The 21,087-nt window shown below is 46.8% G+C and overlaps 1 protein-coding gene across 1 annotated transcript in view; it reads right to left on the bottom strand.

The window, feature by feature from the left end:
• The window catches only part of LAP3 (leucine aminopeptidase 3), a 31,802-nt gene extending 18,115 nt beyond the window's left edge, over positions 1-13,687 (bottom strand). Inside the window, exons 1-7 of the mRNA XM_033213842.1 lie at positions 13,337-13,687; positions 10,954-11,069; positions 9,108-9,162; positions 8,528-8,633; positions 6,961-7,120; positions 5,473-5,637; positions 1,528-1,686 (exon numbers count right to left, since the gene is read on the bottom strand). Coding sequence (XP_033069733.1) covers positions 1,528-1,686; positions 5,473-5,637; positions 6,961-7,120; positions 8,528-8,633; positions 9,108-9,162; positions 10,954-11,069; positions 13,337-13,438 — 863 coding nt within the window. The 5' untranslated portion in view covers positions 13,439-13,687. The remainder of the gene's footprint in view (positions 1-1,527; positions 1,687-5,472; positions 5,638-6,960; positions 7,121-8,527; positions 8,634-9,107; positions 9,163-10,953; positions 11,070-13,336) is intronic.
• Positions 13,688-21,087: the final 7,400 nt, after the last annotated feature.

The raw sequence follows: 21,087 nt of genomic DNA, 5'->3' as shown, positions 1-21,087 counted from the left end.
AAGATCTTTTACCAATGGGCTATACCAGGAAAACCATTTGGAGATCAATGCTTTAAAGGAGAAAATGTGAACTAGGGGGTGGGAGACACAAGAGGCACTTTGACCTGCTAACACAAGGAGACCACACTGGCAGCAAGCCATGCTAATGACAGAGGCTTCCTACATCTAGAAGAGTTCCAGAAAGGGCACAAAAATGTACGAGGGGACATCAACATCTCATGGTTCTCTAGCAGCATTTTCCAAAGTAGTTTCCAGGTAACGTGATTCCCAGAAATCAGGGTTCTTTCACAACGAAATACAGAAAATGCTATATTCTGTACCCTGAGAAGTCCTGTAGTTAACCACATAAAACGAAAATGAAACCCCTCATGTGTTTCTCTAACCTAGTTTTTTTGCTAAGTAGCCCTTTTTATGCCTCATACTCGCTGGCATCCCTGAAACTTGTGTTTGGTGGCAAATGCTTCCCATGGGAAATACCAAAGTCCACCGTCTTTCTCAGTTCAGCCTCTCCTTGGTTGACATAACCAGATATAGTTTCCAACTCTAAGAAATACTTATGGTTGAACCAGATTCATGGGAGCTAGACTGGTCAGCTAAAAGAAGTAATCATCTGAAGTAAGCAGAGGGAAGACAGCACAGTCCAAACAGGGGCATCATCACGAACCTCGTGGAGAATCTCTAACAGCCACAGAGGACAAGCAAAGTGCATGGCAGAAAAATCTGAAGACACTTTAGGCAGAGCACAGTGGCTCATACCTACAACCCCAGCACTTTGGGAGGCTGAGGTGGGAGGACTGCTTGAGACAGGAGTTTAAGACCAGTATGGGCAACATAGTAAGAACTCATCTCTATATTTTTTTTTAAAAAAAGGACACACCTGAGTTTGACTTCTGACTCCACTTCTAGTTATGGAACTTTGAACAAATTATTTAAATTCTGAGTCATGGTTTCTTTACCTGTAGAATGTCTACAATACCTAGCCCACAGGGGTATGGTTAGGGCTAACACATGCAAAATACCTTACAGTCTCTGACATATTCTAAGCATTTTAGAAGTGGTAGCATAATAAATTTAAAGTAATGTATACCTTCAACCAAACACCATGTTTTTGAATCAAACTATCAACCAGCCAGGCGCAGTGGCTCACGCCTGTAATCTCAGCATTTTGGGAGGCTGAGGTGGGCAGATCACTTGAGGCCAGGAGTTCAAGACCAGCCCAGCCAAATGGCGAAACCCCATCTCCACTAAAAATGCAAAAGTTAGCTGGCTGTGGTGGTGCACGCCTGTAATCCCAGCTACTTGGGAGGCTGAGGCGCAAGGACTGCTTGAGCCTGGGAGGCGGAGGCTGCAGTGAGCCGAGATCATGCCACTGTACTCTAGCCTGGGCGACAGAGTAAGACTCTGCCTCAAAAAAAACAAAACAACAACAACAACAAAAGTCAAACAAAAAAAACCCCTATCACCAAGTAATTTAACTGCATACAAATAATTCACCAAAATACAAAGCACAGACACCATAAAAAATACCTGTCAAAGGTAATTCCTTTCCCAACAAACACCAGGGGTGGTTCATTTGCATTGGGGCTGCCTTTGTAGTGAATTTCCAAGAAGACTGGGGGCTCATCAGATCCTTTGGCCACACTGAGGAATGATCCCATTGCCTGTTCTTCAATCCAAGACTTGGGTCTATAGGGCCAAAAGAGGGAAAAAGTAAATATACTGTTACCTTTATTTCAAAATAACAGAAAAAGCTCATCACAGTGTGTGGAAGAGTATAATATACAAGCTCTTAAAGTATACACACATTAAGGTTTCAATTATCAGGTCCCATTATTTGCTTTCTGTATATTCTTGGGCAAGTCACTTGATTCTAAGCCTATTTCCGCATCTATAAAATGAGGTCTGTAACTCTTTCATCACAAGATGATCGAGTTACTAAGAGAAGTCATGTAAGGTACCTAATACAATGTCAACGAATAGTCTACAGTCTATATAATTAATTTCCTCCCTCCAATCTACTCAGGTATTTCTACAATTTTAATTTAAAGATGAAGTTAGAAGGCCGGGTACGGTGGCTCATGCCTGTAATCCCAGCACTTTGGGAGGCTGAGGTGAGAGAACCGCTTCAGCTCAGGAGTTTGAAACCAGCCTGGGCAAAAAAGTGAAACTGTCTCTAAAACAAATAAGGTAAGATATAATAAAGATGAAATTAGAGGCCAATGCAGGAGGATTATTTGAGCACAGAAATTTGAGACCAGCCGAGGCAACAAGTTGAGACTCGGTCTCTGCAGAAAAAAAAAAAAGACAAAATTAGCCAGGCATGTTGGTGCATGCCTGTTGTCCTAGCTACTGCAGAGGCTAAGACAGGAGGCTCGCTTGAGACCTAGAGGTCAAGGCTGCAGTGAGCCACGATCTCGCCACAGCACTTAACCTGGGCAACATAGCAACACCCTGTCTCTTAAAAAAATAAAATTAGGAATAGGCTCTGAGACCACAAAGAGTGCTTAAAGATAGGTAAGGGATCCATTGCTTTATTTCTAAAAATGAAAAAAAAAAAAAAAACAACCAACAAACAGCAAACCAAAGCTATATTCCAATGACTGGAAAAAAAACAGCCTATTTATTTGCTTTTGAAGAACTGCTGAATTCTATCTTTTTAATGTTGTCACATACTGTTTCTCACAGTTTCAACTGTAGCTTGAGGCATCTTTGATTTCAGTGAGAAAACTAATTACTTCTTACTCGATAAACATGGGATTGGGGGGTAAGAGAATGGAAACAGTCCTTAGTTCAAACTGGAAAACTGATGCCATATTGCTCTTCTTTCTAGGCTAGGAGCACAAAAGGGCTTTGTATTGATTTCTGGCCACAGTAACTAGGCCAAGAAAGAAATCCTATCCTCTCGCAGACCAGCAACAACCACAGCCCAGGAATGTTCCTCCAGCACTTGCCAGCCACTTGTTAAAATGATTAAACTAGGACTGCATCATGGTAGGATGATCAGCACACTTCGAAGGCAAAAAATTTAAAATTGGAAGATAAAACAGTTTTAAAAGTCACTTGAAAAAAAAAAAAACAAGGCTGTGCAATGTGGGCATTTTAAATCATTAACTCAGTGCTTGACGTCTGATTACAGTCCTGCCCTTGTGGAAGAACTGCCTGTGTGTCTTTGATATATACCAACCTACAACGGAGAGGGCTCAGTGCAGCTATGTCTCAGTTTAACGAGTCACACCCCACCCATGCGTCCTGCCTGGTCTCTGCTGAACTCTTTTCCCTTTGCGTGGCTACAAGTCTTGCAACTTCCTCACCTGACCTGCCCTGCCTCACTCTCTTGTACTGTTAATTTCTAAACAACCTGCAAGACTCTGCGTAGGCTCCATAGTCTTTTTTTCTTTTTTGAGACACAGTGTCACTCTGCCACTCAGGTTGGAGTGCAGTGGTGTGATCTCAGCTCACTGCAACCTCTGTCTCTCAGGTTCAAGTGATTCTTGTGCCTCAGCTTCTTGAGTAGCTGGGAACACAGGCATGCACCACCACTCCCAGCTAAGTTTTGTACTTCTGGTAGAGATGGGGTTTCGCCATGTTGGCCAGGCTGGTCTCGAACTCCTGACCTTATGTGATCCACCTGCCTCAGCCTCCCAAAGTGCTAGGACTACAGGTATGAGCCACTACCCCTGGCCTAGACTCCATATTCTTTTTAAAATTTTTATTTTAGAGATGGGTCTTGCTATGTTCCCTAGGCTGGCCTTGAACTTCTGGACTTGATCGACCCTCCTACCTGCCCCCTGAGTAGCTGCAAACAGAGGCATGGGCAATCGCACCAGCAGCTCCATATTCTTTGGCAGTCCCCAAACTGAAACACTAACCATTCCAGAAATTTTATTAAGCTCTAAGTACTGTGCTTTCTATAGACTATAAATTTTTCTTCACTCTGTCTAAACCATAGGTGCTTTCCTGAAAAAAAGTGAACTCTAATCACAATTAAGTACTAAAGAATTCTTTAAAATGGAAGTACCCTTGGGAAACAGCTTTGACAATAAAGAATTCTTTAGGTCAAACAAACACCTGTTGATTTGTTTTAATCATAAATTCCCAAATGCTCAGAGTTGGTTTGCTTAAAGGGCTGGAGATCCCAAGAGAGCAACGGAACTGGACGAGCAGCCTTTCAGCTCCAACAGCCTCCCACTGACACGGCACTCAGGGCTGCCTGGGAGCACCGATGCTGGAGTCTAGGCTAAGGGAATCTATGCGGCAGAAATTCTCATCCCATGTCTAGTGAGGCATGCTGTGCTCTTCATTTGTGTCCAAAAGTGAAGACAGGAAGAATTCACCAAAACAAACCATGTTGGCCGGGCGCGGTGGCTCAAGCCTGTAATCCCAGCACTTTGGGAGGCCGAGATGGGCGGATCACGAGGTCAGGAGATCGAGACCATCCTGGCTAACACGGTGAAACCCCGTCTCTACTAAAAAAAATATACAAAAAACTAGCCGGGCGACGTGGCGGGCGCCTGTAGTCCCAGCTACTCGGGAGGCTGAGGCAGGAGAATGGCGTAAACCCGGGAGGCTGAGCTTGCAGTGAGCTGAGATCCAGCCACTGCACTCCAGCCTGGGCGACAGAGCCAGACTCCGTCTCAAAAAAAAAAAAAAAAAAACCATGTTAAGTTCCTCAAAAAATTAAACAGAGCTACCATTTGATTCAGCAATTCAACTCCTATTCAACCAAAAAGAAAAAAGGTAAAAAACAACCGGTGTCCATCCCCTGATGGTTTTAGGGGATGGGAAACAGGGAGTAACTGCTAATGGGTATAGGGTTTCTTTTGGGGGTTATGAAAATGTTCTAAAATTGATTGTGGTCACAGTAGCACAACTCTGTGAATATTCTAAATATCAGGGCAGGCGTGGGGTCTCATGGCTGTAATTTCAGCACTTTAGGAGGAAAAGGTGAGATTGCTTCAGCCCAGGAGTTCAAGACCAGCCTGGGCAACATGGCGGGACCCATCTCTACAAAAAATTAAGAAATTAGCTGGGCATGGTGGCACACACCTGTAAACCCAGCTATTCAGGGGGCTAGGGTAGAAGGCCGGAGCCCAGGAGTTTGAGCCCATGTTCATGCCTCTGCCCTCCAGCCTGGGCAACAGAGAAAAACCTTGTCTCAAAAACAAAAACAAAAAAAATCATTGAATTGCACACTTTGCATTGGTGAATTGTATGGTATGTTAATCGTGTCTGAATAACACGGTTATGAAACATACATGTACATAGTGTATCACGGCACTCTCTCAAAGGCAAGGAAAGATAGATAGAACCTCAAACTCAGCTCTATTCCAGCTCCTGTGTGGCCCTCCGTGGGTCATCTCAAATCTCTCGTCTCAAGTTATTCCTCTAAACAGTGAGGGAGCTGGATTTTAGGATCTCCAGGGCTCCTTCTGGCTGTTAACATCCCAAGTCTGTGACACAATCCTGAATTACCTGATATGGACCTCGGTTTTACTACTAGCGCTTTTGAGATTCTTCTCAATAATTTCGGCAAATCTGGTTGGCGTCATCTCATTGGCTGGCGTCTCCATCAATTGGCGTGCCAAGTTCTGCCCAGAAGCAAACAGGACTCCTTTCTGCCAGGCCTCCTGATCCCCACTGGCAGAAGAAAGATAAAGTGACTGTCAAATAACCTCTCAAGAATGCCGACTGCCTGCCAACTAGGAGACACTCTTACCTTACAGAAAACAAAAGAGGAAGACTACAAATCAAAAACGATTGGCACATAGGACCTGGATTCATTTTTCGTGATCTGACCCAGGGCAGCAGATGGTATGGTGCAAAGAGTTAGAAAACATGGCCACGTGCAGCAGAACCAGAGGGTATCCGGTCAGGCACTTCCCTTCAGAATCCTCAGCTGCATAAAAAAGGGCCTGTGCTGTGGGGTCTTTGAAGCTCTAAATCTACCACATAAATGAAGAGAAGAGGCTTCCACAGAAAGGCGCATTTTGTTCTCCTTCACTGTATCAGGAATGATGGAGCCCCAAGTGCTAACTGCAAAGCAAGCGTACGGCAATGGGTCTAATGTGGCACTGAAGGCCTTTTTGCCTTCTTTTACCTAAGTTGGGGCTCCAAATTCCAGCCCTTCTGTAAGCAGGATCAGCTTTAGAAGAGAAAGGATACAGGCACGTGTTTTACAACCCTGGCTCTTCCTGTGGCAACACAGAGGTGGGTGAGTAACAGCAGATGGCCTGGAAGGCCTACCACGTGCCCCCCACTTGATGTGCCCTTTTGGATGATGACACAAACCCCATGAAATCAGTATTACGACTCTACTAACAAAAGTAGAAAATGAAGCACAGAGATTTCAGTCACGTAACCAGCAAGGTCCCCCAACGAGTAAGTGGTGGAGCCAGGACTTAAGCCCATGCTGACTGGCTGCAGAGCCCGTACTCTCCCCCACTCCCCACAGCTGCCAACCCTTGGGCAGTGCCAGGGCCCCCACTGTGCTTGGCACCATCTGCTGAAGGTCTCATCTTATTTATTCCTGATAGCAGGGACCCCACTAGCCCACAAGGGCAAGGACCAAGCATCCAGAGGATCTCTTCATCTGTGTAGTGCTTGCGTTGAGCAAAAGGCCAGCAGGTGCCAGCTAAATGAACATCATCTGGGTTGAAACCTGTGGGATATGTCTGTCATGTCATTCCTCCCTCTCAGGTAAGAGCTACCTGTTTACAGCTTCCTTGTACTCAGAGCAGGCAGGGATCCGGGAGTCATGGGGGAAAGAGACACATGCTGAGGGCCAGGAGCAGAGCTTGGGCTTAATTGTAACCACATTATTAAAATGGCTGAGGCAGTGAGGAGATCACAGCCAAGCCATGCAGCTGTGGGTGGCGCTGAAAAGCAGGCAGCTCATATCCCAAAAGCCAGGCTGTCAGAATGCCAGGGAGCACCACCCTCCTCCTAATTTGCTTCTATCACCTTCCATAGAGCTTCGCCGACACAGCCATCTTCTTTTTTTGCTTCAGGTCATCGTATTCATAGAGACCAAGCACCGCTCCCTCCGCAGCAGCCTGAGCGTCTCCACAGGGATCCACCTCCACAGAAGAGAGCTCCAGGTCTTGAACCTGCCTGCACCCCGCTTGAAAGGACAGAGGAATCAGAAAACTGGAAGTCAGTCCAAGACAATTCAAATAGCACACAGCAGAGGCATGGTGTGGTGTGCTGGGCAAACAGCCCTGGGGTTCAAATCCCAGCCCTGATACCTGAATGTTCTGAGCCTCATTTCCTCTTCTGAAAAATGAAGATGTGAGTGCATTTCACAGAAAGTACCTCACTCCCAGGTGGTGGTGGTGAGGACAGGCTGATGGAAAGAATGAACAGCTTCCCCGGGAGAGCAGTACAGGCTCTCAGGAAGTGGCAATTACTCCTAGGATTATTTCTGAAACACTATGATTTCCCGAGGAAGCTTCCCAATTGCCAAGAACTTCTCTGATTAAAAATGGCAGGGAATGGCCGGGCGCGGTGGCTCAAGCCTGTAATCCCAGCACTTTGGGAGGCCGAGATGGGCGGATCACGAGGTCAGGAGATCGAGACCATCCTGGCTAACACGGTGAAACCCCGTCTCTACTAAAAAATACAAAAAACTAGCCAGGTGAGGTGGCGGGCGCCTGTAGTCCCAGCTACTCGGGAGGCTGAGGCAGGAGAATGGCCTAAACCCGGGAGGCGGAGCTTGCAGTGAGCTGAGATCTGGCCACTGCACTCCAGCCTGGGCGACAAAGCCAGACTCCGTGTCAAAAAAAAAAAAAAATGGCAGGGAAATGATGATGCCGAAATTATATCCAAGGAACTGAGCAAAGTCCATTATTAACACTGCATTTTATTAAGATCAGGTCAGCAAAAACTCTCAAATAAAAGTTATTAAATAACCACTTCTGTAATATCTGAAGTTAATGAGCATTTACAATATACACAGGCCTGAAGAGTAACCAAGCCAATTATCACTGTTTCAGAAATGTTTTCCAAAGCATCTTTAATCACGGCTCTCGACGGTATTAGGCCCGTCCTGCTGCTTAACGCTAAGTGACTCAATGACTTCTGCTGGGACACACTGGGACAGGCACACACCTTTGGCTAGTGATAAACAAGCACGCCACGCTTTGCTTCCTTACTCTCCTTATTTGTAAAATCTGATGACTCTGTGTTATTTAAAAGTCAGGAAGCATCAGGGTGGCATTACAAAAAATCTGCACACTACAGGTTTTGGTAAGACACAGCTCTAACATGACAAGAGCGAACAAATGATAGTAAAACACCCAAACAAGATATAGATATATTAAAAATAAAATTCCATTAGCTAACCTTCTGTATTTATCATAAAGCCAAGCATATTCAGCAAGAGGAACTGAATTTTTGTTAAGATGAACTGAATTATGTCTGTGTGAACGTGGGAAGGGGTAGCGATTGGTAAAAGGACAAAAAGGGGGAAAGAGAGGTCATCATAAAGAGTGGATCCTTAGGATTCTTTAAACTTAAAAAGTGAAATAACCTGCAACAGCAGCTCTGATGTTTTCTTTGCCTTCATGCCAGTTTTCCTGTTCGTCGATTCCAGCTGCCTTTTTGCCGAGGCCAACTAGCACCACGCTGGGGAAGTCCTGTCCCACAGATACACCAAATCAACCACTTTATTTCTTTCATGCGTTCATTTCCAGCAGGGAATTTTACATGTGGAAACTCACTGACCTCCCACACAATTACTTTAACTGTAGCAACAGGGCTAAACTCATGGTGAAATTTGGTTGTGGTTTTTTTTTCTTTAAACCTGTGTGTCCTGGCAAAATTTTATAACTTCTATGTTTGAGAGACAGAGTGAGTGAGGATACTTTTGCAAATAATTCTATGTAAGCCAGAGCCACAACCAGATAAAGAAAGCCTTCAGATTGAGGAATATAAGATAGGCAGTACTTTTTGACAGTAATTTGCCTCTTAATCTTAAATGTTTCTGCTTAATACCAGAATAAAATCATACAATCCAACACAAAATGTTTAGTATGACTAGACAGTCACAATACTTGGTATACATTAGGTGCTCATTGAGGGTTTACCAAATGATCATGTTCTTCTCATACCTGATGCAGACCATAAAAGGTTCGAGTTTTGCCTGCCTTCAGAGGTGGTCCAGATCTAAAACAAGAGGAAACATTCGTTTTAAAACAGGTAGTTTGCTCTGCTCACTTGGGAAGGCACACTTACATACTCACCATTATCACACTATTCTGCTGCTTCCATGGTCTTTTTCACTAATGTTTTTATCCAAATACAGAATGCTCTCAAGCCGGATTTCTTTCTTTCTTTCTTTCTTTTTTTTTGATCGAGACAGGGTCTCATTATGTTGCCTAGGCTGGTCTCAAACTCCTGGGCTCAAGCAATCCTCCCACCTCAGCCTCCCAAGGTGCTGGGATTACAGGTGTAATAGAGATTACACTGCTGATCTACCGTGCCCAGCCCAGATTTCTTAGGTGTAGCCTTTCTAATTCTAGCTCAAAAACTATTTAACAAACTTTCAGATTAGATCTAACACAAACATATTTGAAAACAATGGAAAGCAATGCCACAGCTGCACAAGGCGTCTGAGCACTGATTGACGCTGAACCCAATGAATCTCAAACGTTTTCAATAAAAGACACAAGACACCAAAAACACTGCAGTAATCTAAGCAGTGTTTGGCTTGGAGGTTGTATATCTATGTGGTTTCTCTACAGACCAGACACCCAAACCGGATACTGACTATCCTGGGCAATTTCCAAACAAAACAGATCCATGACTACAAAAGGCCCGTAGCACGGATGCTCTGGAATGCAGCTGACAGCCATCCATTAGTAAGGCAGGGTGTTCTGTACTCACAGGTTAGCTTTCGGATTAATGAATTAATCAGTGTACTTGAGAATGCTCTGTGTACTGCAAGAACTGGTAAGAAATTGAGAAGAGATACAAATTCTCTTAACTGACGATTAGTTACTATAATTAGACTGCATCTATTAGATTCTAATTAACACCATAGTTGCAGTGTTTTACGTGGATACTTCTATGTCTGCCAAATACAGCGCGCAGTTACAATGTTTCCCTGCTGTCAGGATCTCCAGCCCCAAGGAGACTTTTTGTATTTTAACTATATCCCCAGGTGATTCACAGACCCTTGCAACTCCAGGCATGCAATAAAAGAGCAAAACCCTTAGGCTGCTATTAACTATGTTAGGGATCCTGCTGTGTCTCACAAGAAAAGGGGAGTTAAAAGAAGTAGAGAGGCTGGTGGGAAGGCAGCTGGGAGGAAGAGGGTGGGGAAAGTGAATTTGAGCCAGGAGGGTGGGCTGAGGAAATCTGGTACTTTCCAGATTATTCTGGATCCCTCCTTCCCAATAGATTTGTGATGGGGCTGGAAATGGCCTGACTTCCCAGAACTGCACACCCATTCATACCGAAGCAAAGTACCAAAGTGCACTCCAAACACACAGGCTTTCACTTCTGCTTCTGGCCACAGCACTTCCCAGAATTGTCTCTTCTGACAAAAAGGCACAGAAAAATATTCTTGCCCTGGCACAGCGGCTCACACCTGTAATCCCAGCACTTTGAGAGGCGGAGGCAGGCAGATCACTTGAGGCCAGGGGTTCAACACCAACCTGGCCAACAACGCTGAAACCCATCTCTACTAAAAAAAAAAAAAAAAGAAAAAAAAATAATACATATATATAAAAATTAGCCGGGAGCGGTGGGGCATGCCTGTGATCCCAGATACTTGGGCGTCTGAGGCATGAGAACCACTTGAACCCAGGAAGCAGAGGTTGCAGTGAGTCAAGATCGTGCCACTGCACTCCAGCCTGGGCAACAGAGTAAGACTCTGTTTCAAAAAAAGAAAAGAAAACATACTGTTTTGATTTGGTGGCACTTTAAGAACTAGAGCCCACAAGCAACACTTACATGTTCAAAGTCTCTCTCAGCTTTCCAGCTATCAATTTATCAAAATTCTCTCCTGCACTTGTGAACTGAGGCACATCATCTTCTTTTTCTTTGGAATAGATTCCTAAAACAAGGCCCTGGGAATAAGCAAAAAACATAAATAAAATAGAATTACAGTAGATCCCTTAGAGGGGCTTGGGAGTCCCCACATTCCAGAAGGAACAAATAATTCCACACAAACCTTGTCCTCCCCAAGGACAGAAGAAAGCCAAAAAGGCAGCAGGAGCTGGGGTCAGCTACGCGTGCACCTGCCCAAGTATTTCTGATTCCTGCCAAAGCAAGACCCATCACTACCCGTCCTGGACATTGCCCTGGGTTTTTGTGCTCACTCCCGGGAGACAGCTTCACTTTCAAATGGAGCAGAAAGATGTTTTGTTTAAGAAAAATCCATTTAGAAAAATGGATTTGTTAAGAAAAATCCAAGTTAGACCCTGAAAGGAATCAGAACATGCCACTCCAAAATGTGCCGCTTTGGCACACTGGTTATTTTGAGCTAAAAGCGCTTGAGAAACAGCAGGTGCAGAAGGGCTCTCTGACCTCCCTTTCTCCCTAAAAGCAGGTCATACAAATCCCCATGAGAAAGGTGATCTCCCTGTACCAGGAAAAGGAGAACATTCTTATCACCAGAAACTGGAAGTCAACACCAAAATGGACCTGTCCAAATAAACCTACTGAACTTACCTTATCTTCTGTTAGTTCCCCCCATGTGAATTCCTAGTGATTATTCCACAGTTTACTAACCCAAGCCTCTTTGTCTTGTCACATCCCCACAATGCATTGTCCTTTGTTCAAAAAGGTATACAAGCTTTTGAGCCCAGCGCTTCTTCAGGTCTTCATTTTCCTCTTGCAGGCTCCCGTGTACACGTAAAAATAGTAAATAAAATCTGTATTCTTTTCTCTTAATATATCTTACGCCAGTTTTCTTAGGCCCAGCCACAGAACCTAAGAGGATAGAATTGTAGGATAGGATTCCTCTCCTACAATCCTCAAGTGCAAATCCCAGATATCCTAGGATGCCGTTCCAATCAAGTCAATGGCTGTGCCTCCCATCATAAGGGCTGTTGCCACGTAAGGACTGCGGTCAACACAGAGGCTGTAAGAGAAGTACCAACTTCCTAGAGACGGTAGAAGCATTCTGCTAAGCACTTAGCAGCTCACTCCCTTCTTCTCCTTTGCAAGTCCCAGGTCTCAAATACCAGAAATGAGAAAGTAAACCTAGTAATACTTAGTATTTACTTTTGCACGGCAATTTATGACTTTAAAAATGTTTCGTCTGCCTGACGGCAATCCTGCGAGGTGGAAAGAACAAGTAGTCTCATTCCCCCTTGACCGATAAGGAAACTGAAACCTAATTTGACAAAGGAGCTCCTGTCTGGTAGGACTGAGTGAGAATCCAGATGTCTTCCCACCCAGCAGTTGGTCTTTCCACAAAACCACACAGACACTTAGAATAGTGACCTCTCGGTCTTTTCCACCAAAGACAACAGCCTTCCTTGGCATTATTAACTCTGCCAGGTTCTAACTTTCAGAAGATTGTTCACTCCCCGGGAATCAATTGAGCTAACTGGGCAACTGTTATCTGGGCAGGCCGTGGCACAGTGCTGGAGACAGCACTGGTCAGGCGACTGGTCCCTTAGCCACTGAGATACCTGCAGGAGACTGGAGCTCAAGCTCCACCTAGAACGTTCTTCTGCAGGGACAGTCATCTCTTTCTGGTGCTCAGCTGTGACTCCCAAGCTTGTACTGGTTCCGAGAGTCATTCCCTTTCCAGATCCTTCACATCTGAAGAGAGACCTTCGTAATTTTTTGGAGTTCACTTTTCTTCTGGAAGGTGCTCTTAATTCTGGGAAATGTGGGTCTCTCTGCAAAGCCCTTTTCTCTAGAGAGACATGCATTTCCTCTAGAAACCCTTCCAAACCACTTAACTCCCTGACCTTTCACTTCCGCGGGGGAAAGAGCCCTGTGACTCCGGGACCTCAGAAACCCTTTCACCTTGGCAAACTCCTCCAAGCTCGGGTGGGGGCCCCACGGCTGCGTCCTTCCCCGGGTTACTGCGAGGACCGCGGGTGACAACTGGAGCAAGTGCGCGGCCCAGCGGAGCCGGGTAAAGGGCGGCTACAGCCATCACCCCCTCGCCCCAAACAGGGGAAGCGCGCCCTCAATACGACCGCTGGGGTCCTCAACGGCCTAGACCGATCCCCGCAAGGAGAGAATTTTTCTTTTAAGCTGATTTTTGCAACTTGGCGTGGACGCCCCGGACACCGCAGCTTCGACCCGCCCCGCAGCCCAGTCGCCCACGGACATGGCCCCAGCACCGCACCGAGAGCGAGCCGCCGCCTCTCACCTTCGTCATGTCTGCGGCGGAGAGATCCCGGCTCCCGAAACGTCTCACCGCCAGACGTCGGACGACAACTCGCCCCGCAGCCGGAAGAGGCAGCAAGAACATCTTGTCGGCTCGGCCCCTCGCGCCGCCCTCCAGCGAGCACGTGGAGAGCGGTGGGCGGGCGCGCGCCTCGGGGCGGGGCTTTCGGGGTGCAGACGGCGCGCGCGCGGACAGGCTCGGGCGCCGGGCGAGAGGACTTGCGTCTGGGCCGGGGGTGGATGGGCAGCACCGGCCTACTGGACTGTTGGGACCAACCCGCGGCTGTTGAGGGGACTCAAGGGTGTGCCCGCATTCCTGTGCGCGTGCGCATGCGGGCGGTGGCGAAAAGGCGGGGCTTCCGGACGCGGTTTATGGTCCCGGGACGAACGCGCAGTAGAGGGGCGGGACCGAGAGGGTGACGTCACACGATGGGTGGGACGGAGGCGAGGCGAGCTCTGCGAGCGGGCGTGGGAGGAGCGCTGGGCAACTCCCGGGAAATGGGAACTGAGTGCCAGACCTTGTTCTCAAAGTTGCTGAATAGTGAGACACTCCCACTGAGTTTTCGTTTGTTTGTTTTGTTTTTTTGAGTCGGAGTCTCACTCTGTCGCCCAGGTTGGAGTGCAATGGAGCGATCTCGGCTCACCGCAGCCTCCGCCTCCCTAGTTCAAACGATTCTCCTGCCTCATCCTCCGGAGTAGCTGGGATTACCGGCGCCTGCCACCACGCCCAGCTAATCTTTTTTTTTTTTTTTTTTGAGGCGGAGTCTCCCTCCTGTATCCCTGGCTGGAGTGCAATGGCGCGATCTTGACTCACTGCAACCTCCGCCTCCCGGGTTCAAGAGATTCTCCTGCCTCAGCCTCCCGAGTAGCTGGGACTACAGGTGCCCAACACCACGCCCGGCTAATTTCTGTATTTTAGTAGAGACAGTGTTTGGCCATCTTGGCCAGGCTGATCTTGAACTCTTGACATCCGGTGATCCATCCGCCTCAGCCTCCCAGAGTGCTGGGATTACAGACGTGAGCCACTGTGCCCGGCAAATTTTTGTGTTTTTAGTAGAGGCGAGGTTTCACCATGTTGGCCAGGCTGATCTCGAAATCTGACCTCGTGATCCGCTTGCCTTGGCCTCCCAAAGTGCTGGGATTATAGGCGTGAGCCACCGCTCCCGGCCTGCTGTCATAATATTCTTAGTTATAATATTTGCAAAGGTGGTTTCATTCTCATTGTCTGTTTCCCCCCAGTCATCTAGGGAGCCATGCCTTTTTCATCTCTGCATAGCGAGTGCCTAGATCTAGCATTTAGACTGTCCCTGGAACCAATACAGGGTGCTCATAATGTGTTTGAATGAATTCATGATCAAGGTCTAGTGCAGGTAGCATCTATAATTAAAGAACAGGATGGGTGCTGTGTGGCTTTCAGAAAATAGAAGCAAAAACAAAGAGAAAGCTTGAAAGGAGCCAGCAGAATGAGAATGCTATAGATGACTGAGGTGAAGATCTGGGTCAGGAGAATGTGTGGGAGGGTGCTCCCTTGGCTTGGGGGTGGAGAGATCAGGCCTGCCTGGAGTAAGAGGTGGTTATACAAAGAGAGTGATGCTGGATTAAAGGAAATCTTGAAAGGCAGGAAGAGACGTTTATTGTGGATGTGGGAGTCAATAGACAGTCTTTGTAGAAGCTGGTGGGGTGGTGAAAGCTATTTATGATTGATAGACACTGGAGTCAAGGGTGGAGAAAGACTGAACAGTGCTGGGAAGAGTGGTGCCTTAGTGATAACCAATGCATCATCCAGTGAAACCCTTTTCTTAGAGACAGGGTCTGGCTCTATCGCCCAGGCTGGAGTGCAGTGGCACGATCGTAGCTCACTGTAAACTTGAAGTCTTGGGCTCAAGTGATCCTCGCACCTGAGCCTCCCGAGTAGCTGAGACTACAGGCTTGTGCCACTAGGCCTGGCTTTTGTTTGGTTGGTTGGTAGCTTTTAGTAGAGATAGGGTCTCGCTGTTGCTCAGGCTGGTCTCGAACTCCTGGGCTGAAGTGATCCTCCCACAACAGCCTTCCAAAGCACTGGGATTACAAGTGCACGCCACCATGCCCGGCCCAGAGAAACAGTTGAGGAAATTCCTTTGGGTTATCTTACTCAGATTCTATGGAAGCTTTTTCACAACTCTGTAAATTGCAAACAGTTATGAGATGCAGTCAACTCTTGTCTATAGATATGTAAGTGCTCTCCTGTCCAGTTGATATGCATTCAGTTGACAGCCCATCTTCCCATGTAAAAAAACCAGTTTTATCTCCATTTGCACATTCATTTCAATATTCCTGATCTATAAATATATACTTTTTTTTTTTTTTTGAGACGGGATCTTGCCCTTTGCCCAGGCTGGAGTGCAGTGGCATGATCTCAGCTCACTGCATCCTTGACCTCCCCAGGTCAAGCAATCGTCTCACCTCAGCCTCCTGAGTAGCTAGGACTACAGGCACATGCTGCTGTGCCCAGCTAATTTCTGTATGTTTTTGTAGAAATGGGATTCCACCATGTTATAGGAGTTATTAAGAAATTATTTTCTGCAGATAAAGAGGAAAAGGGGTCCTTGGGAAGTTTTTGTTTCTTTTAAAGCAGCTCCAGAAATATTTCTTTTCTAGCAGGAAAGCCCTGGTTCTTACAGCCAGCTGGCAAGCTTTGATATGCAAAGGAAGGCCATTAGAAACTGGGTCCACCCAAACTTGGCGAATCCCGCCATCTTTTTCTTGCCCTTGTGCGCACATGTGCCTGACAACATGGCCGCCCCCACATATTCCCGTGTGTAGAACATCATGGCGTGCCATATTTGCATATTAGAAGGCTAGGATGGGAGGGCCAGTTTTTCTGCCAACTATGTGATGACACACCTGGTCAAACCAATCTCCTGGGCCCTATTTAAACCAGACACTGCCTCCTCCAGCATCCCAATAAAAGCAGCAACTTCTCCGCAGCACACGGGGTTTTCTCTTTGAATACCCCCTCCCTCTGTCTCTGTTCGGGGGAGCTGTTTTCTTCTTCCTTCCCTCTTTCTTGCCTTTTCGCTCCTTAAAACCACTCCACGTGTGTCTGTGTTGTTAATCCTATACGCGCGAGACCAAGAACCCTGGTGTCCGTCTAGTCATCAGAGTCATATCAACCATATTGCCCAGGCTGGTCTCAAATTCCTGAGCTCAAGCAAACTTCCTACCTCTGCCTCCCAAAGTGTTGGGATTACAGGCTTGAGCCACCACACCCAGCACACATATCCAATCTTAAAATTCTGTTTTGAGCCGGATATGACAATTATCTGGTTTCTTCATGAGTTACATAAAATCTTTAATATGTGTTCATATTTATATCGCTCCTTCTTTTTTTTTTTTTTTTTTTTAGATAGAATCTCACTCTGTCACCCAGGCTGGAGTGCAGTGGCGTGATATCGGCTCACTGCAAAGTTCACCTCCTGGGTTCAAGTGGTTCTCCTGCCTTAGCTGCCTGAGTAGCTGGAATTACAGGTGCCTGCCACCATGCCTGGCTAATTTTTGTATTTTCAGTAGAGACGGTGTTTCACCATGTTGGCCAGGCTGGTCTTGAACTCCTGGGCTCAAGTGATCCTCCCGCCGTGGCCTGGCAAAGTGCTGGGATTTCAGGTGTGAGCCACCATGCCTGGACCCATTTTTATATCTCTTTGAGAGTCATGGTTTTACCTTTTTTTTGAAACTTATCTTTGAACAGCAGATAAGCTAGCTGAAGGCATGAATTTCTGATGGAACTTGCTAGATGACCCCATTTGGGAAGTGAAATGCAGAATCAGCTGGATACAGGCTTATGAGTATGAGAGAACATAAACCAGTGCCTTGTTTGGGGCCCTAAATGCTCCCTTCCTGCTTAGGAAGAGAGAAACTGTGAAGGCAAGCTATTTGGGGGAAGATGGGGAGTTTAATGATAAATGTTGACTTGGAAGTAACAGGGGACAAGCAGATGAAAAAAAAAAGTCCAGCAGGAGCTTGAGATGAAGATACCAACATTCACTGGGAGAGTTCAACAGTCAGGAGATTGGGGCCAGGTGTGGTCGCACACACCTGTGATCCCAGCACTTTGGGAGGCTGATGTGGTTGGATCACCTGAGGTCAGGAATTCGAGGCCAGCCTGACCAACATGGAGAAACCCCGTCTCTACTAAAAATACAAAAAATTAGCTGGGTGTGGTGGTATGCCCCTGTAATCCCAGTTACTCAATGCGCAGTCACTTAGGCTGGAGTGCACTGGCATGATCATGGCTCTACTGCAGCATTGACCTCCCAGACTCAAGCAATCTTCCCACCTCAGCCTCCCGAGTAGCTGGGACTGCAAGCGTGCACCAGCACACCTGGCTAATTTTTGTATTTTTTTTTTTTTTTTTTGAGAGAGGGTGTCTCAGCATGTTGCCCAGTGTGATCTTGGGACTCCTGAGTTCGAGCAGTTCACCCACCTCAGCCTCCCAAAGTGCTGAGATTGCAGGCATGAGCCACCATGCCCAGCTAGAAGTTCTTATGGTCCAATGCATTAATTTTTTACTGTTGTATAGCTTTTTGCACACTGTTTAAGAATTTCTTAAACAAGGCCAGGCGAGGTGGCTCAAGCATGTAATCCCAACATGTTGGGAAGCCAAGTTGGGTGGATCACCTGAGGTCAGGAGTTCGAGACCAGCCTGGCCAACATGGTGAAACCCCGTCTCTACTAAAAATGCAAAAAATTAGCCAGGCATAGTGGCAGGTGCCCGTAATCGCAGCTACTCAGTAAGCTAAAGTAGGAGAATCACTTGAACCCAGGAGGTAGAGGTTGCAGTGAGCCGAGATCATGCCACTGCATTCCAACCTGGGTGACAGGGAGTCTCTTAAAAAAAAAAAAGAAAGAAAGAAAAGAAAAGAAGAAGAAATTCTTAAACAGAGGCTTATGCATATTGGCTGGAAGACACAGCCAAAGCTAATACTGTGGCTCCACAGAGTTATCAGAGGCTCAGGCTTCTTTCGCTCTACCGTATTTAGTGTTTAGCAAGTGGCACTAATGCCTATGTGTACTGCTTAGTCTCATCCTGTACTTCTGTGGGATTCCCATAAAAGGAAGGCACCCAGGGAAGCATCAGCTCCAGAGTAGAGTCAGGAGCCCTGTGTGAGTACTATGGTGGCCCAAACTGCAAACCACCCCCAAGATGTGTGCTCTAAACAAACAAACAAACTGTTGGATATGCTGAGATCGGGATATCACAGGCACAGCCTAAACAGGCAGCTCCCTGGTCCACCTCAATTCCCGCCAAGCTCAGTATTTTCCAGTACGTGCTGCAGTGTCATGTTTCTGTTGTGCTAAAATGGAGTGTTCACGGTCTACATTGCCCTGGTGAGACAGGGGTGCCACATCATTCGCAGGCCATGTGTCCTTTCATCAGTGACTGTGTGAGTGAGATGTTCCATTGTTCAATGGCTCCATGTCCCTGTGGATGACAGGGTGCATGGAAAGTCCATCATATTCCATGGAAGTCAGTGGTGCGTGCCTGTAATCCCAGCTACTTGGAAGGCTGAGGCAGGAGAATTGCTTTAACCCAGGAGGTGGAGGTTGTAGTGAGCCAATATAGTGCTGTTGCACTCCAGCCTGGGCAACAAGAGCGAAACTCTGTTTCAAAAAAAAAAAAAAAAAAAAGAAGAATCCACCCATTGTTGTATTGCTTGGACAATGAAAGAGGTTCCTTGGTCAGAGTGAAGTCTCTTGGGGTATCCAAAAACATAAGTTCTTTTCAAGGGCCCCTATGGTAGCTATGGCATCCATAGGACAGACTGGAATGGCAACACCATAGCCTGAGGAGGTGTCAGTGGCAGTGAGGCACCAATGGGGCCCATGGCTAGGGGTCAAGGGTCCAGTGAGGTCAACCTACCAGACTTAGGTGTGTCCTAGTCCTCAGTTTATGTGCCCTAATTTTCCTCTTGAAACAATTTAGGCCCATTGGCAAGAATCACAAGATTGTACTGCATCCTTAGTCTCATCTTTCAGGATCATGGCCCCTTCTTGTATCTGTGGTGGACTTCCATGTCTAGTGGGTTGATGTATCAAGCAGGCGGTTGTCACTCATAGGGCATAAGCTTGATCGGCGAGAGTTTCATTCATGATCCATCTCAAAAGGCCGTTTTCTGTGAGCATCCACATGAGTGACATATATTCATCCTTCCCAGTCAGCAAGCTGCTCCCATAGTTCTTGTCCCCACATGGGGGATCTCTCAATAGTCCAGTCATTCAGGTGCCATTCCGCAATCACATGATTAGACTCTTGGCAACAGCCCGTGAGTCAGTGAAAAGTAGCAAGGTATAGTGGTAGGTGTGGCCTGCGTGGTCATCACCACTGCACACAGTTTGGCCCATTGGGGAGAACATTCACATCCAGTCAAGTCAAAGGATGACCATCTGCTGGCCAGATGGTAGCCACAAGCCAGGGCACCCCATTTGCTTTGTTTCGAAGACTCATCAGTAAACCATGTCATACCATTGGCAGGTACATCTTTGAATCTTGGATCCCAGGTCACCACTGGAGGGGCAAAGCATTAACAGTGGGTCTCTTCATGCCTTTTGCTAAGCTGGCTGTTTGTTTATGGAGGATTTTAGTTCGTGTGGTCCTGGCTGGGCCTGATACTGGATGTTCCGTTTCCGTTTGCTGATTAAGCTCTATTGAACCTATCCAATTTTATTGATAGGATTCATAAACACGAGAGTGAGAATGGGCAGTTTAGGTCATAACATCATACGCAGCACTCTGGCTATAAGATGCTCAGTCTCCACCAGTGCCCAATAGCAAGCAAGAAGCTGCTGTTTGAAAGGGGTGTATCTGGTGGCTGCCTCAGGCAATTTATGTGTCCAAGATTGGAGAGGCTGGTGTCCTCTAGTGGCAGTTTCCTGCTGCCACAGACTCCAATTGGCATGTGTGGATTTTGGGGTCACCAGCAGTTCTATGGGGCCAGGAGGCTCCAAAGGCTGCAAAGGCAGTGTCTGGTCCATGGTTTATTAAACAACGTCCAAGGCTACTGCTGCAAAGGACCCTGTTTCAACTGGCCTTATCCTTAACTGTGCCATTTGGCCTGAGACATTTGCATCTATATTGTCCCTTTATCGAACAGATGTGCCAGCCAGGCTGCGTGAGACTTCCCTGGCATTCGTCCATATTTGTCCTTCCATTTTTGTGTTTCATTCTCAGAGAAGGACCTCATTTCCACAGTTCTGTTTTCAGCAATGCCATTGGTGTTTCTGTGTTGAGTGCAAACAGATCTTATTTGAGGCCAGCAAGTGACTGGGATAGGTAAAACTCTCTGCACTAGGGGCTCCTCCCATTTCCCTCTAACATTGTCTGTGGCCCCTGGGACACCATGGGAATATCACCCTGTGATCAGAGGGAGGCCAGCCTCCCCTGCCCCTGTACACCCTAGAGAGTCTGCAACACCCTGGGGCAATGTGGCTGACAAGCCCTTGCATTTCTACCCCATCATGATGCGTCTCATAGAGACTTGCTCACTGAGCCAAACTGTCAAGCAAGTAGCATCTGTTGCCTATTATCAGGAACAGAAGACCTAGCCCTTCTGCCCACTGCATTCTGGTGTCTGAGTCACCAACGGAAATACAACACAGTTGAACCCTGAATGGAACAGTGTTTTGCTCACACAGAGAAGACACAGCAAAATTAGCTTCAGTAGTGGATGCTGGTCCCCCATGACCAGTGAGTCCCCT

The sequence above is a fragment of the Trachypithecus francoisi genome, unplaced genomic scaffold, assembly GCF_009764315.1.
Source record: "Trachypithecus francoisi isolate TF-2019V2 unplaced genomic scaffold, Tfra_2.0 Lachesis_group1, whole genome shotgun sequence".
Lineage (NCBI taxonomy): Eukaryota > Metazoa > Chordata > Mammalia > Primates > Cercopithecidae > Trachypithecus > Trachypithecus francoisi.
Note: the sequence above shows the minus strand (reverse complement) of the source record. Positions and strands in the feature narration are given on the sequence as shown.